This window comes from Dasypus novemcinctus, chromosome 13 (assembly GCF_030445035.2).
Source record: "Dasypus novemcinctus isolate mDasNov1 chromosome 13, mDasNov1.1.hap2, whole genome shotgun sequence".
NCBI lineage: Eukaryota > Metazoa > Chordata > Mammalia > Cingulata > Dasypodidae > Dasypus > Dasypus novemcinctus.
In genome coordinates, this window is record NC_080685.1 from 102078145 (window position 1) to 102100294 (window position 22150).

The 22150-nt window shown below is 38.3% G+C and overlaps 1 protein-coding gene across 1 annotated transcript in view; it reads right to left on the reverse strand.

Moving 5' to 3' along the window:
* The window catches only part of USH2A (usherin), an 838570-nt gene that overhangs the window by 217094 nt on the left and 599326 nt on the right, over positions 1-22150 (reverse strand). The window contains exons 41-43 of the mRNA XM_058275221.2: positions 14331-14665; positions 13320-13442; positions 1057-1220 (exon numbers count right to left, since the gene is read on the reverse strand). Coding sequence (XP_058131204.1) covers positions 1057-1220; positions 13320-13442; positions 14331-14665 — 622 coding nt within the window. The remainder of the gene's footprint in view (positions 1-1056; positions 1221-13319; positions 13443-14330; positions 14666-22150) is intronic.

The following is a 22150-nucleotide window of genomic DNA, read 5'->3' on the forward strand; positions in this document are numbered from 1 at the left end:
TCAACTATTCGCTAGATCTCAACTTAGAACTATGAAAGTGATTACAATACATATTTCCATGGTGGGTTCATGTGGGGTTTTTTTGATTGTTGTAATGAATGATTACAAATTAACAGGGAAGCTATTAAATACTCTACTGACCAAATAGACCTGATATTTTGGTTTCTGTGGTTTCTAACTTTGCAGGAAGAACACATTACGGACACCTGTGAGACCTTCCAAGGCCTGTAAGATGCGTGTGGAGTCCACTGACGACATTCAGTCTTCATTTCCCCGGCTCAAGCTGCTTCTGTCTGTATTAGTGTTGAAGGTGATTTATTCTGAAAACTCTTTCCCTTATCTTCAGTCCTATTAATTGGTTCTACTAATTGAGTCACCATATTTGGGGCAGAGCAAGGGGCACAATACTGCACTGGATCAAATCAAAGCATGGACGTTTCTTTCACTCCCAGTTGGTGTGACAGAAACTACACTCCCATTCCAAAGGGAGGGAACGTAAGACAGGAGGGCAGCCCCAGGAAGGGTGGAGAAGTAGGAGAGGTATTTTGAACGGGGACCTTGGCTTTTTATTAATTTGTATTTTTTTAATGTGTATAGTTGTCCATTTTTACTTTGTTTGGGGACTGCTATAGGTTAAATTATGTGCCCCATTAAGATACGTTCAAGTCCGAAACCCCAGCCCTGTGATGAACTCATTTGTAAATGGAATCTTCAAAGATCCTAGTAGTGAAGATAAGGCCAAACTGGATCAGGGGGCCTACATCCATATGACTCGAGTCCTTCAAGGAGAGGAAATCTAGACAGGGACTCCAACAAGGACAGATTGCCATCTGGAGAGGCAGAGACTGAGCTGAGGATTTTGGCGAGCCACCATCAGAACACAAAGCACGATCCTGCCAACCCCTTGATTTTGCATTTCTAACCTCCAAAACTGTGAGACAATCAATTCCTGTTGTTTAAACTCACCAGCCTGTGGTATTTGTTATAGCAGACCTGGCAAACTAAGACTGACACTAATAAATTAAGAGGAAATAAAGACAAGAGAAGGTTACTTACTTGGTTTGGTCCATCCCACGCCTATGGACGTGTGGTTAAGAAAAGTCACAGTGAAAGTGGCCCCTCTCTCTGGAAGACCAGCTAATGTTGTCACAGTTACTCCTTGGCTTGGTGTGAAACCCACACTGTTGTGTACCAAGAGCTTATAGTCATATGTTGTAAACCTAAAAGGTTGTTTTGTGAAAGTCAGACATTAGTTTCTATTTTAGAGAAGACAAGGTATATGCTGTTCTTTTTCCTCATTAAATAGAAGATTTCTGTTTTTCCCCCACAAAGGGTACAATTTCCTTGTCCCCCTCCCCCCACATAATACGTTATTTTCTTTTCTCTACCTACACAAAACATGTTGCTTTAGTATTTCTCCAACCTTAACAAAATGTCAGAAAAATATTTTATCAGGAATGCTAAGCAAATACTGCTATTTAAAACAAATGTGGTTTATCATTTTCTCATTCTCATTGTTTTCAGAAGTGATGAGGATTACAGCTCAATTCAAGATGCAATTACAAATCTGGCAACATGCCAGGTTTCTATCTGAATTTGATCCAGAGAGTTTTATGCTCTTCTTTTGGGAAACTCATCCATTTTCAAATATCAGAATCCTGCATCACCATTTTCTTCCAATACCTCTCTTCTTTCTCATAATCTCATTGGCAGGCAGATAAAGACCTAAATTAAATCGTAACTGTGACCAAAGTGTACAACGTTCTCCCTGAGAGTTCTGCTACAGTGAGCTGTGTTTTGCCATAGCGTGAATATGTTTACTTTTGTCAATACAGTGTAAACTGACTATTGCTTTGCAGAAAGGGAACCCTGGACGTGGAGATGTGATATGATGAGGACTTTCCAAGTTATATATTCAATCAGTGACAGAGGAAAGCCATCCATTCTTCATCTCTTGTGGCTCTTTCAGACAAGAGACCATCATATTTTCTTTTTTTGTTTCAAAACAGCCTGAATAGGAAAATGCCATTTATAAGCACAGTCAGGCTTTGGCCAGAAAATAGCTTAGAGCAAGAAACTTGCTAAATACATTGTGGCAACATATGACCATCCCAGGGGCATCTAAGACTTAGGACAAACACTGATCAGGCTCAGAACAGCATCACCTAATTCGGCTGTAATAGATCATCCAGGATACCCTTTAAGAAGGAAAAGGAAGTAAGTACACTTATCCCTTCCACATGGGGACTTTCCCCATCATGGTTTTGATACATCATGGGTCTGCAGAAAAAATTAAACGGTAATTTTTTGGGAGATTTGCAGAAACCGCAGATGACACAGAAATAGTTTAGAAACTCTGAAATGCATAAAGTATATGTGTAGTATGGTATAATACTTAACCTAAATTTTACAGTAAGGTACTATAAACACACCATAAAGGAAAAAGAAAAAATTCAGACTTCTTCTCTGATACTAAGGGAGGGGCAAATTTTTACCCGGATTTTGCAGATGGCAGTGATGCCCCACCCCTAGTCCTGGCGATGGGAGAGGGATAACTGTAAAGTCTTAAATGCAGGTGTTCCTTTGCACAGCCACCAGCCAGTTATTCAGTCCTGGTCCCAGAGCAACTGAAGACCACCCACTCTCTCCCAAAGCAAGGTTCAGGGCGTTTGTCTTGATAAGTCACAATCTAAAATCGGTTTGGCTTTAGTCCTGGTAGCACAGGATTCTACTAGTCATGATGAAAAATGGAGGGTACCATTTGCAGGACTGTGCTAAATAATTTAACCAAAAATATTTCGAGATTCTCAGATCATTGTGTTACCTCCTAAGTAGAAAAACTCTGACTGCCTCACCCTGTTTCTCTCTTATGGCCCAGAGATATTTTTGGAGGGCTCTGCCTCGGCCACATTTGAGGATGTTGCTTGGCTATTGGAGCTATAGGTAAGGCCTTGGTGACTTTCTGAAGCTATTTATCTATTTCCCCCAAATGAATACCATCATGAGATCTTCCACATCTGTTTTATCACCTCTTTTCATTTCTTTCTTTCTTTCCTTTTTTCCCATCACCACCCACCCCTCATATTTGTTTCTTCTCTGTATGATTTTTACCAGGTACTAGGTAGTCTTCAGAACCATGACAACTCAAAGATGATAATCATCATCAGTGTTTAATTGAGTGCTTACTACATGTCAGGCTTTGTACTAGATGTATTAGCACACTCACCCTTCCCAAAATCCCAGTAAGGTACTATTATAATTCCTGTTTTGAAAATAAGGAAAATAAGCCCCAAAGAAGTTAAATAACTTGTGTAAGTTGCAGAACTAATTAGTGGGAGATTGGGGATTTAAACCTAGACAGTCCTAGTTCCACAGCTTGCTCTTTGATGCCCTATTCTATATTGCTAATTTAATGACAATGGTCACGATGATAGTATTAATGAAAACAATCATAATGATAACCTGGTCTCTCTGTCTTTGGATGATGTCACACCTCTGGGACTTGATCTCTGAATTGTTTTTCTAGCAGTGGGGATAGATTTTTGTGTACACATCCAGTCTCCCCAAATTTCCTTTGTGACCACTAGGCTGAATTTGAAGGATGGTGAGTCAGGGTTAAGAGGGCAGCAAGGATGGGTATGGGGAAAGGCAGGAAGAGATGAGAGGTGGAGGCGTCTTTGGGACATGGAGCTGCCCTGGATGGTGCCTCAGAGGTAATCACCGGACATTATAAATCCTCACAGGGCCCACTGGATGGAATGGAGGAGAGTATGGGCCATGATGTGGACCATTGACTATGAGGTGCAGAGGTGCCCAAAGATGTACTTACCAAATCCAATGGATGTGTCATGATGATGGGAATGAGAGTTGCTGGTGGGGGGAGAGGTGGGGTGGGGGGGTGGGGTTGAATGGGACCTCACATATATATTTTTAATGTAATATTATTACAAAGTCAATAAAATAAATAAATAAATTAAAAAAAAAAAAAGAGGGCAGCAAGTCAAGCAATGGAATGAATTGAAGCTAATGGCTCACGTGGGAATTGAACCAGTGACCTTGGCTTCATTAGCTCTCTTCCTGGGCAAAATCTTAGAATTGTGTTTTCCTTTGTGAAAATAGTTTAAAAGAAATTTAGCTTAAGTCTGAATGCTTATCTCTCCTAAAATATTTGAATTTTTCTTTGACATGTTTATATTATACATTTTATAAACTTTAAAGTGGTACCATTTTTGTGGTTCTTTTCTACAAGTGGAATTAACATCAGGTGGCACTAATTGGTTAATTGCAAAAAATTTGTGATACTTTAAGAGATTTCATAATTCAGGCATGGTGAAATGTACAATTTATGCCTGCATGGACAAAGTAGGACACATAGATACATGTAATTGAAACACCTGTTTTCAAGGTAGTACAAAAATGTTAGGATAGGAAGTGGCTTTAGAGTTATCTGTTTCAAATCATAAAATATCTGCTACATTCTACAGGTAATACAACAGAGATTACGAGAAATTAAGTGGCTTCACCTAAGTTTGTATAGCGAGGGCTAGTGGAGCCTCTGGTTTCCTCATTTCCAATATAAAATTATTTCCACTCTTTATTGTTTATTATTTTATTGCATTGTTTCATTTTACATTATGCATCTGTCTTTGCACTTTCTATATTTTTTTAAAGATTTATTTTTTATTTCTTTCCCCTTCCCTGCCCTTCTCCACCTCCCCCCCCCCCCCCCCAGTTGTCTGCTCTCTGTCCATTCCCTGTGTGTTCTTCTGTGTCCGCTTATATTCTTGTCAGTGGCACTAGGAATTTGTATCTCTTTTTGTTGCGTCATCTTGCTGCATCAGCCCTCTGTGTGTGTGGCACCACTCCTGGGCAGGCTGCACTATTTTCGTGTTGGGCGGCTCTCCTTATGGGGAGCACTCCTTGTGCATGGGGCTCCCTTACACAGGGGACACCCCTCAGGCATGGCACTCCTTGTGCGCATCAGCACTGCATATGGGCCAGCTCATCACACAGGTCAGGAGGCCCTAGGTTTGAACTCTGGACCTTCCATGTAGTGGGCAGATGCTCTATCCGTTGAGCCAAATCTGCTTCCCCTGCATTTTCTTTAAGATTCATTCTTCAGTTAAACTTTTAAGGAAATAATATTTTGAATTCTCTTAAATGAAATACTAAAATACACTGTTTTCATTGCATCTCAACTCCTCTCTTTAAGTTAGTAAATGTATATTGCCTCTGATTTGTCTACATATACAAGTTTGCTTGCATTTCACTGCTTCATATTAAAAACGAATCTATTGGCTTAAGTGTTTTTTCCACTTCCTCTATGTATATTATTTTTAGATGGATCTCAGTGTTGATTATTGATATGAAATGGGCCATTTCCTCTAATTAATAATAAAATAATACTTTTGAAAGAAAAATATTAGGTATGTCGACATTGTATACTCACAGTCAAAGTTATGTGTATCAATACATTTCTTTCCTAAATACTAATTGTGGTCCCAAGACATGTCTTGAAAAATGTACCATTTCAAACCCTGTATGGAATAACTTTTGAAACCTGCAAAGTGAATGAATGCTTACATTGAGTCTATACTTTAGCCAGTAAAATCAGTGTTTGTAGGTCAATTTAGGGATACTGGGCTATTGCAATAGTTTTTCACTAAATGATTAATTCTTTTGAGACCATTCTCCCCACTCCCACTGGCAAATGGTCAACTTCGTAGTATATAAACATGATTATGGTATTTTCCAGGTAAAGATAATACATATTAAAATCTTATGTATGGAACAATACCCATTTCAAGGTTCAACTGTAATCACTCGAATTAGAAAACTAGATTTGGTTTAGATGAAGCAGTTTTTAATCTGCTTATTTATTGAATAAATAATTTTATAAATGAATTAACAGATGTTTCATAGTTACTAAAGCATTCAGTCTCATAACCTTCAGTTCACTTATGTAATTTTTTTAGGTTAGTGCCATACTAGTCTCTCCCTTCGATAGAGAACTGATCCCTGCTGAAACTTAGAAAGGCATTCCTTTTTAAAATACTTCGAAACAAATTAGGTTGCCCTTTCATGTTTGATACACTAACAATCACTTCATCCATTCATTTATTTATTTACTCAGAAATACTTACTTAGCACTTTCAATGTGCCACATAGTTAAACGTAATGAACATGATGCCTGACCTCCTGGAGCCATAGTACATGTCAGTTTTCACAGAAATATGTTTTATGAAAACATCTGAAAATACTTATTGATTTATTCCTTTTTAAAAAACACATATCAGATGGAGCATCTAATTTAACCTGATCTAGTCAGGGAAGTTCTCACAGAGAAGGTCTAATTTAGGCTAGGTTATGGAGACAAGTGGTATTTTGTCCAGTGAAGACAGAGAAAGGGGCTGTTGTGTTTTGAGAAGCAATAAAATTCTGAGCACCAAATGCCTCAGGTTATTTTCATCAAATTAAACATCTGTCAGCTTTGTTGATGTCCCAACAGAATTCATATGTCAATATTGTCACCAATATAAATAATGCTCCTGAAAAATCCAAGTTATTCAGTTGCTTCTTCTACTTAGTCTTCCCCATATTCACTACAATTCAAAGTATGCTTGAGTACAACATCATAAAAGTAAGAATTTGAGAAATCTTTTATAGCACATGATTTCTTACACCCTCAAATCCTTGGTGGTAATGAACAAATGATCAGACAAATAAAACTGCAAAGATGGTTCCATAGTTTAAATGTGTGGCAATGGAAGAGTAATGATGATCACAATTGAATGTTTTTTATAATATGATGCTTTTTAGATTTTAGGGAAGGTGCATCTGGCATGCTCCTGTACCCATTTATATTTATGCTGCCAGAATAATACTTAAGATGCCTAAAATAGTTTTGTTATAACTTCTATTTTTGCTATACTATTGTCAGCATAGAAGGGGAAAAACTAGATTTATTTTTTAATTCAAAATTATTTAGGTGAAATTCAAAAGCCATAAAATTAGTTATTTTAAAGGGAACAATTCAGTGTTATTTTGTATATTCACAATGTGGTACAAACACCATCATCTCTAGTTCTAAAACATTTCCACCATTCCAAAGTAAAACTCCTCACCTATTATGCGGTTTCTTTTCATTTTCCCCTTACCCACTCTCTGTAGATTGGTTTTTTGAAGAAAACATTAGTAAAACAAAAATATCTATGAGCACTTCCAGAATTAGAGGCTCATTTTTCATGAGGGAAGGTAGAATACAATGACACTTAGAAAAGGATGGCATGTGGTAAATTTAGAACACTGAAAAAAAATTCCATTGGAGAATACTACTGTACTATACCAGTTTAACTTAAATGGGAAATAGAGATATTTTCATTAATATTAAATTAATTACATTGCTACAAGATGGCACACTAATGTTGGCAAAATTTGCCTCTAATTTCTAGACCCAATTTTTGCTCACATTTTAGAATTTAGGATGAATAGGAGCTATCTCAGATTGGTAGTCATGGAAGAAAAGCTTTCCTTCCACTCTGTATGCTCAACTTAACTTCTTAATAGCTACTTTTTGGAGATATTTTTATTTTGGGAGCGCAAAACATTGTGCTGTTCCAGTGTTTCCATATTAGCAAAGGAGAAAATGTCATCTGTGCACCTTTAATTTCATTACCAAAAAAGGGAGGACTGTGTTATATTGTTTCATTATCCCCTTGAAATAAGGACATCTTTCCAGGCTTGAAATAGTTCACTGTTATGGGCTTAAAAACACATGTTACAATTTATGCCAGTAAGATTTAAACTTAGATTTTCTGGTATATTTAACTTAAGCATTTAAATTTGAAACAAACATAACCAATCATTTGAAAATAAGGTGAAATTTTAAATAATTTTGAATGCTTTCACTTAAGGGTAATAGAATGAGCAGTCTTGAGAAGTATCATGGAGATCAACATTCAAATGGCCATTCCAATGAAATACTTGAAATGTATACAGAAACCCACAGGAGTTAGAGCATATCTCACTTTGCAAATCTAATGACAGCCGAATTATTACAATCTCCAAGTCAATGTTTTCCGTAATATAGAAAAAAATCCTATTATTTCTTATGCCTTGTTCTACTTTCATTAAATATATTAATAGACCAAAAGGAGAACCTGCTGTCAGTGTGTTCTCAGCAGTTTTATCTGATCCCTCAGGAATCCAGGCATTGGAAGGTGCTGAAATTATAAGGATAGACGGATGCTTCATAGTAAGGAGGCCGCTGGCCTCTTGTTAAACACTGCCCTGGTGCACATCAGCAACATCAGGTGACAATGGCATGCTTGCCAGATTTTCCAAGTGATGAAAATGTCAGGGAATCCAAAGTTATGGTTCCCCCAACACCAATAACGTGGCCACTTTGCACAGAATTATTAAGGAAGAGAAGTTAGAAAACTGACAAGTAGTTTAAGCCTACAGTTACACTGAGTCTGTGTCTACACAGGCAGTTCAAAACTCAGTGAGGAGGCAATTAACTGTGTAAGTCAGGTGAATGTTGTCTTATCTAAGATAATCATAAGAGCAAAGCAGAAGTAGTTTTGTTTGGGTTAAAACTCTCTGGGTAATTGGCTCAATATTCTGCTCGGTAAATGTAGACAGAAAGGGAAACACAACTAGAATAATCTGAATTTCAGAATATAATGGCATTTTTTAAAACTAAATTGGTGTGTTTTCCTACATATTATATACATAGAACTAATCAAGAGACCCCTTGAACAGGAAAATTGACTTCAGTTTATATTTATTGTGTCATAAACACATTCATAAAGGGATGTCCAGTGAATTTCAAGTTAATTTTATTTTTTATAGAAAGAAAAATGCCATTTAAAAGCTGATTCTAGATGTAGCTACAGTGATATCAAGTCAAAAGGGGAAGAAACACTTCAATTTATATATTCAAGCTATATTTAAATAGCTGTAAGTTTAGATGGAAATAGGGAATGGTGGCATCTGGGGAGAAGAGGAAATTGCCCCCTAATTCTAAAGGCATTAGAATTCAATTAAACACTCTCTTCCACCCAGGTGCCACGAAGAGCTGTAACAAAGGTGCATAGAAGATAATCGGGATGTACTGTGGGGAGAGAACACTTGGCGTCTTCCCTTTCTTCTGCAATTTGAAGATCACTCACTGGTTAACCAGCAGCGATGGTGAGCCTTGGCTCCCATCAGGATGGACAACACAACTGTCTGACCAAACCAGATCACTTCTCTTTAACAGAAAAAGTGGCACAGAGCACAGAGCCCACTGCCGGACTAACGATTTTCCCATTTGCTCAAATTTGTGAGAGACGTCCCTCACCCTACACTGCCTTGGGCTGAAAGGGCCCCTAGCTTTTTTTGGACTTATAAAAAAAATTCTCACAAAACAAGCACTCATGCCATTTATTTTGAGTATTAAAAGAAATGGTGGGGAGCAGATGTGGCTCAAGCGATTGGGCTGCTGTCTACCATATGGGAGGTCCCGGGTTTGGTTTCTGGGGCTTCCTGGTGAAGGCGAGCTGACCGACGCAGAGAGCTGATGCAACAAGATGATGCAACTAAAAAAAGAGACACAGAGGAAATACAATGAGAGACACAACAAACCCGCGAGCTGAGATAGCCCGAGCCATTGATCACCTCTCTCCCATGTCAGAACGTCCCACAGTCGGTTCCTGGGACCTCCTAAAGAGAAGACAGGAAGAGAAGACAAGCAGACACAGAAGAGTGCACAGAGAATGGACTCAGAGGGCAGACAGCAAGTGTAAGTGGCAAGGGGAGGGAGGGGAATAAAGTTTTTTCAAAATCTTAAAAAAAAATAAATATTTACTTTTTAAAAATTTATCTCAACCTGGTTACATGGGACATAGCAAGTCTTTGAAACCCCCCAAAATCTTTGCTAGTCCTTGAAGCAAAAAAGTAATCCCTTGACATTCAGCATTACCAGGCTAGTCAAAATATCATCTCTGCACAATTTTGTTACTTACATACTTCCATTCTAGATGCAACTGTCATTGGTATGCTTATGTCAACTCATGTTTCAACTTAATTTGTGGGGATTTAACTTTCTTTTCTTAAATCTTATATTAGGACTTCTCCTTAAAAACCTCTAGGGAGGTCAATAAAAATGCAATAATTGTTTTCGGCCTTGTTCCTAATTTCTAAAGAAGGATTTCTTTCTTCTATGAAATGGAAAAATAACGCTTCATAGGGCTAAAATGAGGATCAAATAAAATGAAGTCCTTTCAGTACTGTAGACGTGTAAAGCAGCTTCTCATTCCTCTTCTTGGTATCGTTAGTGCAAGCACAGCAGGCAGGCGCCCCACAGCAGCAGCGTGTCTTCAGAGGGCCCAGAGGCCCCAGTGCAGTTCCCGCACCGCACACCTGGGAAGTGGGAAGGTGGGCTGCCGCCAGTACTTTATCAGGACAGCTGCCAGGCGCACATGCTCACAGCAGACACTGGAGGGAAAAGATCACAGCCCCTGACTAAATGACCTGAAATAAAGTTACAGATGGGACCACCCACATAATGAGCTTCCTAGGACTTTTCTCTGTGTTTCTTACAAACATCTGATAGCTAAAAATCAGATTCAGGAATATTAGTCAGCTTCCATTCTCCCCCTTTTTTTAAATTGCCATGTATGTAAGGCACTTAGAGTTTGCTGATCACGGGGAGTTATTTTCCATGCTGTTTCTCTAGGCAGAGTAGCTCACTCTGTCAATTCAATGTGAGGCTAGCACTGAATATGGACGTAACTGCGTGTGGGCATGTGTGTGTGCATTGGCTCCTCCACTGGGCACTTTGCGGGCAAAGGCTATGGTATGTTCGTCTTTGTACCTTATCGCAGTGCGTCAGCATGCAGCGGGCAAAGAGAAATTGTTGAATCAATGTAATTCTTCAAGTGAAGAGGTAATCACAGAGGGATGCTGAATTAAGCAAATAATGAATCAAAAAGAGTTGGAAATAGTATCACAACCGTGTTAGTTTAAACAATAGGTATTTGCTCATAAGTGACCATATTTACTTGAAAAAATGGAAATTTCATATGCTTTATGATATTTCATGCTCTCTCTCTCCAAAAATCTTAGAAAATCTTTAATGTTTTCCTACCACAACACTGCGAGATGGGCAGAAGAAGTTTCTTTAGTTTTATCCATTCCTCAAATACAATACAATTAGAGGTAACATCCCTAAGGCTCAAAGAAGTTCAATAACTATTCTTTTTTGAGTTAACATTTGCTTTCATTCAACAAATACTTGAGGACCAACTATGTACCAGGTACGATGCTAAGGACTGAGGCTACAAAAGTCATAAATGCAAAGCTCCTGGCACATGTAGGATCTGACAATGTAATGGAGTGTCCAGACAAATAGCCAGGCTGGCACATACATTGATACCTCATTATATGAGGGAGATTGCCATGGAAAGATACAAAGGGAAGCCTGGTTCACATCAGGAAGAGTGTGGTCAGGGAAGCCTTTTTGGATGAAGAAACTTTCAGGCCAAGACTCGAGGGATGAGCTGGTCAGGCAACAGAAATAGGCAGCAATGGGGAGAAGCTGAGTGTTTTCATTTCCTAGGCAGCTTAAAACAGATTTCGTGAAATGGGTTGACTTAAACAATGGGGATTTGTTAGTTACGGGTTGAGGTTGTGAAATGCCCAAACGAAGGCATCATTAAGGCAATGCTTTCTTCCTGAAGGCCAGCTGCCAGAGATTCTTGACTCGCCTGCCATGTATAGCAAGACATGTGGCCACATCTTCTGGTCTCTCCTTTTGCTTCCAGTTTTCAATGATTTCAGATTCTTTCTTCAGTGGCCTTCCGCCTCTTTGTCTAAATTTCATTCTCTCACAAAAAACTCAGGTAATAGGATTAAGACCCATCTTGAAAGAGGTAGGCCATACCTTAACTGAAGGAGCCTCATCAACAGGTCCTATATTACAGTATTTTATACCCACAGGAATGCATTCACGTTAAGTACATGACTTTCTGGGGTACTTTCTGGCCTCAAACCTCCACATTGAGCCAGTGGTACTGCATCTTCCAGGTGTTGAGGGTACTGCAGATGTAGCTGAAACAGAGTCCTGGGTAAGGCAGAGTAGGTAGACAAGGCTAGAGTTATAAACACACTTCAGAATAAAGCTATACTCTGTGGTAGGTCTAAAAACTAATCAACCTGATTGAAAAGCTATTGAAAAATAGGTTGTGTGGAATTTTTCATATAATAATATTCTTATTTCTTAAAATTTGATTACATTGCCTGGAGCCATGAAGGTTTAGAAGCCATTTTACTACATCTTCTTATTTTATAGACAAAGAAGTGAAGCACAGAAAAATCGACTTGCCTAAGGTCACAAAGTTAGCTCTCCACTACAGGTGAAACAGGACCCAGATCTCTAAACACTCCCATACGAACAAAAACTCTTTTTCTGATATTGTCTTTTTTTTAAGATTTATTTATTTATCTCTCCCCCACCCCCACCCCCATTGTCTGCTCTCTGTGTCCATTTGCTGTGTGTTCTCCTGTGTCTGCTTGTCTTCTGTTCAGGCAGCACTGGGAACCGATCCTGGGACCTTCTGGAGTGGGAGAGAGGCGCTCAATCTCTTGCGCCACCTCAGCTCCCTGGTCTGCTTTGTCTCTTCTTGTCTCTCCTCTGTGTCTCTTTTTGTTGCATCATCTTGCTGTGCCAGGTCTCCATACCGGTCAGCACTCCTGCATGGGTCAGCTCGCCACACAGGCCAGCTCGCCTTCACCAGGAGGCCCCAGGAATCAAACCCTGGACTTCCTATATGGTAGACGGGAGCCCAATTGCTTGAGCCACATCCCTCATTTCTTGATTTTATTAAACTCAGGATTGAATTCTTTCAAGTCCCAAGCCTGTTTCCTAAATAACTTTTGTGGACTAAATCAATGACTGATAACCAATTACTTCCTAGAAGTTGCTAACATTTTACAAGGGTCCAGTAATCCTCTCGGTTTTGTATATGTTGAACATTTCTAAATTCCTCCATTAAGTTTTCATGTTTGAATAATGCTGAGACAAAGACAATAAGCTAAGGCTCAAACAACTAAAAGTTTGACTTCAAAAGGCTTATTTTAAACGTGCACCTGGGATGGCAAACAGTAAACCTGCTGGCTGTTGAAGTTTGATGATTAATGCCACAGATAATAACCAAACATGTTTTATTGCATAACTGATAACATGCTCACAATGAAGACACTAAGATACCTTGAAATATTCAACATACCCCAAACTAAATGCCAGCAATTTGTTTTCATAGTTTTTGTAATCTCACCTGCTAAGACCCTTATCTTCATAAAACCACTGAGTTCCTGAATAAATATTGTGCCACAGATTTAAATCTTCTGGGGGATTTGATGCAAGTGGTTCCTGGATTTTACGTCTCAGAAGCTCATATCTAAAGCAAAAGACAAGCAGGAACATTGGGATTATCTCAAGTAATGTTATTACCAAAATTCAGGTTGTTTTGTGGGATGTGTTTGTGGGGTGTGTATGTAAACATAAAGAAAAAATAATGTTTACAGCTGCTATTTTTTTTCAGGTAAACGTTTTTCTGATTCAAGTTTTTATATATTCAGTAATTTTGAAACAATCAGCTATATTTCCCATTGTACTATTATCATCCAGAATTACAACATGTTAGACAACGCCATCAGATTTAGCAAAACTTCATTGCCAGCTTCGCACAAAGTAGAAATGCCAAATGCTTGTAAAATTAACGATTCCCTAAGACTGCTACCATCAAAACTTAACAAACAATGATAATATTTTCAACTCCATAGTCTTGTTTAAGTGTCAAGTTCTGGTTGTCAGAAAGCTGCTTCAGAATCACAACTCTTTTCTTTCATTGTATCTATATCCCTGACCACATTCTTTACGAGTTTCCAGATGATAATTTATGTGTCAAATAATTTTGTGTTAGCATTAGAATTTTGAGGCATATTTGTGCAAATGTATCATCTAGAACATGCATCGTTTGCCTAACATAAAATAAAAATATACTTTGAATATCAAGAAAAGGATTATTTAGAGAATTCTTAGAGAATTTGTGGTTGTCGTTTCAAGAATTTTTAGTTCTTCACAATGCTAAGACAGCCCTACCTTGATTACTTTTATGGTCTCATATCAGTCAAGACACACAAAATGAAATTGTGTACAAGTGCTGAGTGGGGGAATATCCAGTAAAAAATAATTCTACATCCATATGTCAGGGAAACTCTCCCTTCCTCCTTTCTGGAGAGAGAAATCCCTAGCAAAATCCAAAATCACAGTGTTTTTCTCTTACCTTAAATTTGGTCCATTCGGCTTGGATGGTGGCTGCCAAGAAACCCTAACATACGATTCACCCAGTGGAATCACTGACAATGGGCTGACATCCTGAGGTAGGGTGGAGTGGGTAGTAATATACGTAGGTAAACTCTCTGTGCACCCTCCTAGGTATCCATTACCCCCTGAGCAAGCCACAATGGTGACAGAATAATGAGTAAAAGGAATCAGATGGGTAATTATTTGCCTTAACACTGAGGAAGTAGCATTGGTTATTGTCATATGAGGGTAGGGCATGCGGATCTCATAGCTAAGCATGTCTCCATTCTGGAAGGTTGGGGGTTTCCACATGACCTGAAATAAAAGATAAACTTAAATCAGTGTGGCAATACAGGAACAGAGCAACTGAAGTTCACAGAGCCTAGAATTTTGCTCTGTCTTGTTTTCAGTTAAGGCGTTTTCTAAATGCCGACTCTCTACTTAGCCCTTTCCAGGAGACAGTAATGAATAGTTTGGGATCAATTAGCAGTACACTGGGAATTAAATGAAATGCTGTTTCCTGGGTTTGGCTTTTAGATTTGATACTTTCTAGGACTGTCTGAGTAATATACATGCTAGTGATTCATCTCTACTGTGGGTGTTCTAAAGACAGAGCAAACACATGGAGAAAATTCACACGTCCCTATGCATCAGCAGGGCAGTGGCAGGATTCGTTAATTTTCTTGTTTATAACTCAATTAGATGAAGCAACAGAACTCCTTGCTTTATATTGTTAGTATATTCTTTAAAGATGTCACTAATTTTTTTGGGGGGGAGAGGATCATAATTTGAATTTTCTGGGGATTCACAAGAATTCAGTTCCTGAATCTCACTTCCACATATTGTAGCAAATAAAGCAATAACAACACATCTCACAGCCAAAGATTAGAGATAGAAACCTTTTAAAAAGGTAAAAGGATGATCCTGTTTAAGTCATGGCCTTGAGCATCCGGAAGAAAGAAAGAATATTTTGTAATGGAATATCATAATGCCTAGACTTCAGTTTCTTTTCTGGCTAAAATTTGCAAAGGGCTTGGTGGGAGCACTCTCATGTCAATGTAGGAAAAAAGGATCCTAGAAAAATGTGCATAGGCCATTAAAATAGCTTATTTATAAACTATCCTGGTTCATCTCTTTTATCGTTGCCTTACAATGTTCCTTAAATTTCAGGGTGTATATTTCATCTCCTAAATAGACTGCAAGGTTCTTCATGGCAGGGACTAAATTGTATACTCATTTATACATCTATGCATTCAGAGTAGAGTTCAGGAAGTAATTGTGGAGTCATGGCCCATTAGATTTTTTTTTCCTTAGCATACAGTTATACTGAAAACTTAAAGGACAGAGTTTTACATTTCATAACTCCATTCAAAACCATGTCAGAAAGAGTAACAGAATAATCAGAAAAATCAGAATAGAGAAGGACTAACCAATATTTTCTATCTTAATTCAAGGAGGAAATGTTTTCTTCCAGAAGGAATATGGTCTGCAATTTTCCAGAGGATTCTTTCTAATAACTGATGACAAAATGGGTTCTTTCCCATGGCAGGTGGGCAGTTGCCTGAATACTAGTGTGATAATTTATAATTAACAATGTCTCGGTTGCTACCCAAATATTACCACATGGCATGGAATCAATGCTAATTTTAAAAACTTCGTCTTGGAGAGTTCCATGCTGTCCTGGGAGTAAGAGAAGTTTTAGATGTATTCCTTATGAGAAATGAGGATTTGTCTGGCTGTAGAAAAGACCAAATAAATTTAAAACAAGCAAAGATTGTAGAGCAGACAGAGCATTCTTTTTATTTTGGAAAAGCCATACTCTCTTTGGACTTGAAAAAGACTCAAGGTCAAACTCGGGGGACTTCCTGGTACTTTTAACTTAAGTGAAAAATGGAAGAGCAATCAGAGGTAAATTCTACGGACTGGTTTGTAATATACCACGTCCTTGCTTTGGAACCAGAATATTTAGAGTTCAGGTCAGAGTTGACAGCACTTGAAAGGAGTTCAACATGCAAGATAGTCCACATTAGTAGTTGAGCTAACAGCAAATTGATCTGGAACTTGGTATTGAGGCTGTGAAAAAGCGTTCATGAAATAAAACTTGAATAAGATATCTACCAGCAGAGATTAAGCGATTTGATGTAATGACTCTGGAGACAGTCACTTGAAGATCTTAAAAACCTTCATTTTCTCTACTATAAATGTTTACATCTAGAAACTAGCTATTTTCCTCATTTACAAGGTTAAAGACTTAGAAAATATATCTCTTCGGCAATAGTGAGGTGGAAGACATGAATATAGTACTACAGAAAAATTTTGAGGGAATATAAAAAACAGCCTTTTCTAACAAGATGGGAAAGGACGTTGTCATTATTGTCAGTAGGTTAACAGAAACGGTATCTAATTTTATCACCTTCCTGAAAATAACCTGGAGTCAGTATTAAAAATAAATGTGTCCAAGATTTGTAAGGAGCCAGTTAGCTAAATAGTGGATTCTATTCTTTCCTATGCTAAAGACCATATTTACTATAATGTGGCCCAAATGTGTGAGATTCAAACTTTGTCAATTTAATTCCACATGTCCTTTTATATACCCCTTATACACAGGAGGGATTATGAAATATTGTGGCATCCCATAAAACTCAGACCTGACCTGCATAAACGAAAGATGTGTTCTCTAAACTATCATTTTGCAATGAAAACTTAAAAGAGAGTCATAGTTTTGGGGTAGAAATTAAAGTTCATTTCAGGGATGTGTTGCCCCCCATAATGATTTATTTTAACTGAGTGATTATTAATTGTTTAGATTTCCATTTTTCTGTTTAGCTATCATGTTTTCTGAAAATAGGGTAAGTAGGTAGGTATTAGGTATTAGGTGCTTAAGAAGCCATGAACACTTACCAACTCTTCAAGATTGCTGAACAGTGGCCTTAAAGAAAGAAGCCACCTTCAGAGCTCCCTATTTTAAACTAAAACTTAAGCATGCAGATCGGTTGCCTGTTTTCACTGTGGTGACACAAATAAACACCATACCCTAATTTCTTCCCCTTTAAACTCCACTCAAACTACATTTAAGAACCTTATAAACAAAGGTATTTATGAAATTTGCTATAATTCAGAATGGGCTAAGGATAAATGTCCCTCCTCTTTGAACCAGGCTATGCCACTAAAGCTGTGTGACTTCCAGAAATATACCTAATGTTTCCGGGCCTCTGTTTCCTCATATGTAAAAAGAAGAGCCAATCCCTGCCCTCATTTCTAGATATAAGATAATATAAGTCTAAAACTCCTTAACCATTACAAGATACAAAAGTACAACAGGTCTGCTGGGCAAGCTCCTGTGGTGGTTTGAAGTGATATGGAACCCAGGAAAACATGTTTTTAAATCAAATCCATTCCTGTGGGTGTGAGCCCATTGTAAACAGGACCTTTGGATGAGGCTACTTCAGTCAAGAAGGTGTGGCCCGTTCAGTCAGCAAGGGGGGTGACCCTGTTACTGGAGTCCTTTACAAGCAGAGTGAACTCAGACGCACGCAGAGAAAGCCACTGGGAAGTAAGAGGCTGGGCATCCACGGAACCCAGAAGGGAAGGGAGAGACCAGGAGACGCCGCCCGGTGCTTCGCCATGGGACGGAGGAGCAAGCACCGCGAGCAGCCAGCCCAGAGTGCCAGTGTTCGGGAAGAAAGCACCATCTTGATGACATCTGGATCTGGACTTTCTTTTAACCTCAAAACTGTATGCTAATGAATTCCCATGGTTACCCTGACCTAGTTCATGGTATTTGCTTGAGCAGCCCGGGAACCTAAAACAGCTCCTCATACAGAAGAGGTGTGCACTAAATATTTGTTGAAATAAAATTAGAGTTCTTCAAAAGTTCCTCCTTTCCTTTTAAAATGGCTAACATTAATTTTTAATTTCAAATATTATATTTGCATTTTGGAATCAGTGAGAGTGCAAAGACAAGGAAAGCTAATTACAGCCCCTCACCTTTTCCTATGTCTTTCCATTCCTACCCCTTATGATGAAAAGGTGGAAAGGTAAGAGCCTGCCCGCCACTCTTCTGCATTTTCTCGCAGGCTCACTCATGGGGAACAAACATACTCACACACATATAAGGTCTCTCTCTCTCTCTTTCTGTCTTTTCATTTCTTACAGAAAAGAAATTATTCTACCTATACCCATTCAGCTGTAATTTGCTTTATATGCTTAACAATATATCATGAACATGTTCTATCAAGTTCTGCTGCTGCATAATATTCCATTCATGACTGAAAACAAATTATTCAGTTACTATCCTATTGACATTGTGGCTAAAAACAATATTGGAAAATGCATGCCTACATATCAGTGTATGTACTTTTCATCGGTTAGATTGCCAAGAATTGCTATGCTAGAACTTAAATGCATAATTATTATTTTTTAAGGTGGTACTGGGGACTGAACCCTGGATCTCTTACATGGGAAGCAGGTGCTCTAACCACTGAGCTATATCTGCTCCCTGTTAAATATATTTTAAATTTTAATTGTTATTGTTGGTCGATTACTTTCTGTAAGGGGTTAAAGTGATTCTATCACACACAATGAATATGCTTATAATATGCTAATCTGAGTCATTTTAAATTATGCTTCTTTAAATTTTTGCCAAAATTATTTATTTTGCATTTTCCCAACTTCCTGTGATATATAAATCTTTTCAAATGCTATTGACTATATTTATATTTCCTATTATTTAAATTTTACCCATATTTTATGTTTTATTTTCTATTGAATTGTCTTTTTTATTATTAATTAGCAGATTTTTTAATATTAAGGATAGATAACAAGTATTTCTGTAGTATGTGTTACAGGTATGTTTTCCCAATTTATTTCCTGAAATTTAGCTTTTGTTCTGTGTGTGTTTAGAAGGGGTGTCTTAAGCTTCGCCAAAAAAAAATCAAATTATCTTCTAGTTATAATATCCTTTAAGGTAACCGAGTTTCTTTTCTTTAGGTTATATAAAAATGTTCCTTTATTTTCTTCTTGCCTTTCTATTTTTTTAACATTAAAATTTTTAATCCATTGGGGATTTAGTTATGATATAACGTGGAGGGATATTTTCTTTTAAAGTAGATTGTGTTTCTTTTCATGTAGGACAGTATGATTTTTAAAGCAAATCATCCTTCTAAATCAGTGACAAGGGAAAGTTTTTCCTCACTCTTTTTCCACAATTTTCTAGGTTATTTTAGATCATTTACTCGTTATGTAATCTTAGGCAAGTTAGCTGAAAGATAACTCTCAAATTTCAGTCTTCCTGTCTGTGAAATGCGGATAATATTAAACTCTAATAGGGTTGTTGTAAGGATGAAACGACAACAATGCCTGGAATATACTATGAATTTAAGCGATATTAGTTGTCATTATTTCATATTCTCCCATGAGGTTTTTTTTTTTTTTTCAGGAGGTTGCGTGGATTGAACCCAGGACCTCCTACACGGGAAGCAAGCGCTCAGCCACTGAGCTACACCCCCTCCCCTTCCATAAGATTTTATATTTTTTTCTTTCATGGTTTGAGTTAGGCCAGACATCAAAGACTGGCCCATTTTGAAGATATTTTAAGAGTGATGATTCAGACTCAGCTACTTTTTCTTTAGGGTATGACCACACCCGCGACGACCGCTCCGGGTACGGGCACACACCGCAAAGCGCCCGGGGTCGCGCGCCTTGACGCACGCGCAGAGGACGGTGGTTCCTTGGCTCTGCGCAGAGAACCCCACCAGGTCCCAGGAGCTGCGCGGTACAGGCCTGCTGGCCCAGATTCTGCTTCAGTTTGAAAAGTGGACCTGCCGTGGGGCCTTGGGTTCAGAGTCGCAGGCTGTCACCGTAAAAGAGGGGTGTCGCTGCGTCACAGCTGCCGAGCTGAGCTATCTGGAGGCGGTATTTGTCGCCACTCCTCCGTTTTCCTAAGGGCTTCAGCGCAGCAGTCTTCTAAAGGGAACTTTCCATACTTAAATACTTCCTTCCTTACCTGATATTACCTCGATTTTTTGTCCTGCTGCTGAATTTAACCAGTCCTTTTTCTGCACCTCTTGATAAAAACCTACAGGTTTTCTCCTTTAATCATTTGACATAAGAAGTACGAGGATAGATTTCCTGATGTCCAGCCATCCTTACACTTTTGGAATAAAACCCGATTTGTCCTGGTGTATCATTCTTTTGACACACTGCTTAATTCAATTTGCTAATATTTTATTTAGAAGTCTTGTATCTATATTCATACATGAAATTAGTCTAGTTTTATTGAACTATTTTTTTTAAGATGTCACCATTGTTTTATTAGTTACAGCTCACAAGCAATATTTTCAATATATGTGGGTTCATTTTAAAAACAACCAAGTTCGCCATGAAAATTTCTTTTTTATTTTTCTATGCACCATTGATACTGTTGGTACCTGGGCTTCTATACATTAAATATATTATTTGTGTAGGTACTGGTCACATTTTAAGAACTTTTGAGTTTTCTACTCATCCCCTCCCTAAAAGAAACCCCACCCTTCCCTGTTAAAAACATTAGGAAGATATACATTCAGTTCAACTATTTTATCTAAGACCTTTTGCTCTATTTTACATGTCCAAAGACGTTTGCTTGGTTATGAATTCAAAAATTCTCCCGAAGTTCTATTGAACTATCTTTTTTCAAATTTTGGTATAGTGTTTTTGCCTACTTTAAAAAATGAAATGAGTTTTCTTAGGCAATCACAAACTAAAAGTGCATGGCTTTCACTTTTTCAGATGACATAACCTCTTTGACATTATATATTATTTATTTTCCTTGCAATCAAATATGATTTTAAGGAATATGATTTTGATTTATGTCTCCACGACCTCCAATTTTCCTTAATGCTAATTTTGTGCCAAATCATATCACATCTTTTTCTACTTACAAATATATAACTTTGGATTTGGTCACTAGTTGGCCTAAACTGTGTTGCTTCTCTCTCTTTCCCCGTTGACTGTAAATTCTATAGGGGACATGGTATAATGAAAGGAACACGTGGTGGGAAATGAGACTAAGTTGGTTAATATACCAAGTCTGCTCCCTTTTAATGCTCACCCCATCAGCTGGTATTCCCTAGTCCTCTTAACCTAATTTATTTATTTTTCCCCAAGTACTTGTCACTTCTTCACATATTGGTTTTTGTTGTATTCTGCCTAAAATGTAAGTTCCATGAGGGCAGACATTTTGTTTAGGTCTCTGCTCTATCCTCATCATTTAGAAGAGAAACAAGTGTTGATCAATAAATGTTAGTAGATAGGAAATTATTACTAATGTTAATATTTTGACAATTTCCTTCTTTCATATACTTATACAACCCTGTGTAAACGTTGCGTGAATGTCTTAATCACCGCATCCATGACCATCCTTTTGTTAGTCACCATCAATTCTTTTTTTTTTTAAAAGATTTATTTATTTACTTATTTCTCTCCCCTCCCACCCCTACCCCGGTTGTCTGTTCTCTGTGTCTATTTGCTGCGTCTTCTTTGTCCGCTTCTGTGGTTGTCAGCAGCACAGGAATCTGTGTTTCTTTTTGTTGCGTCATCTTGCTGTGTCAGCTCTCTGTGTGTGTGTGTGGCGCTGCTCCTGGGCAGGCTGTACTTTCTTTCGCGCTGGGCGGCTCTCCTTACGGGGCACACTCCTTGCGCGTGGGGCTCCCCTATGCGGGGGACACCCCTGCATGGCAGGGCACTCCTTGCGCGCATCAGCACTGCGCATGGGCCAGCTCCACACGGGTTAAGGAGGCCCGGGGTTTAAACCGCAGACCT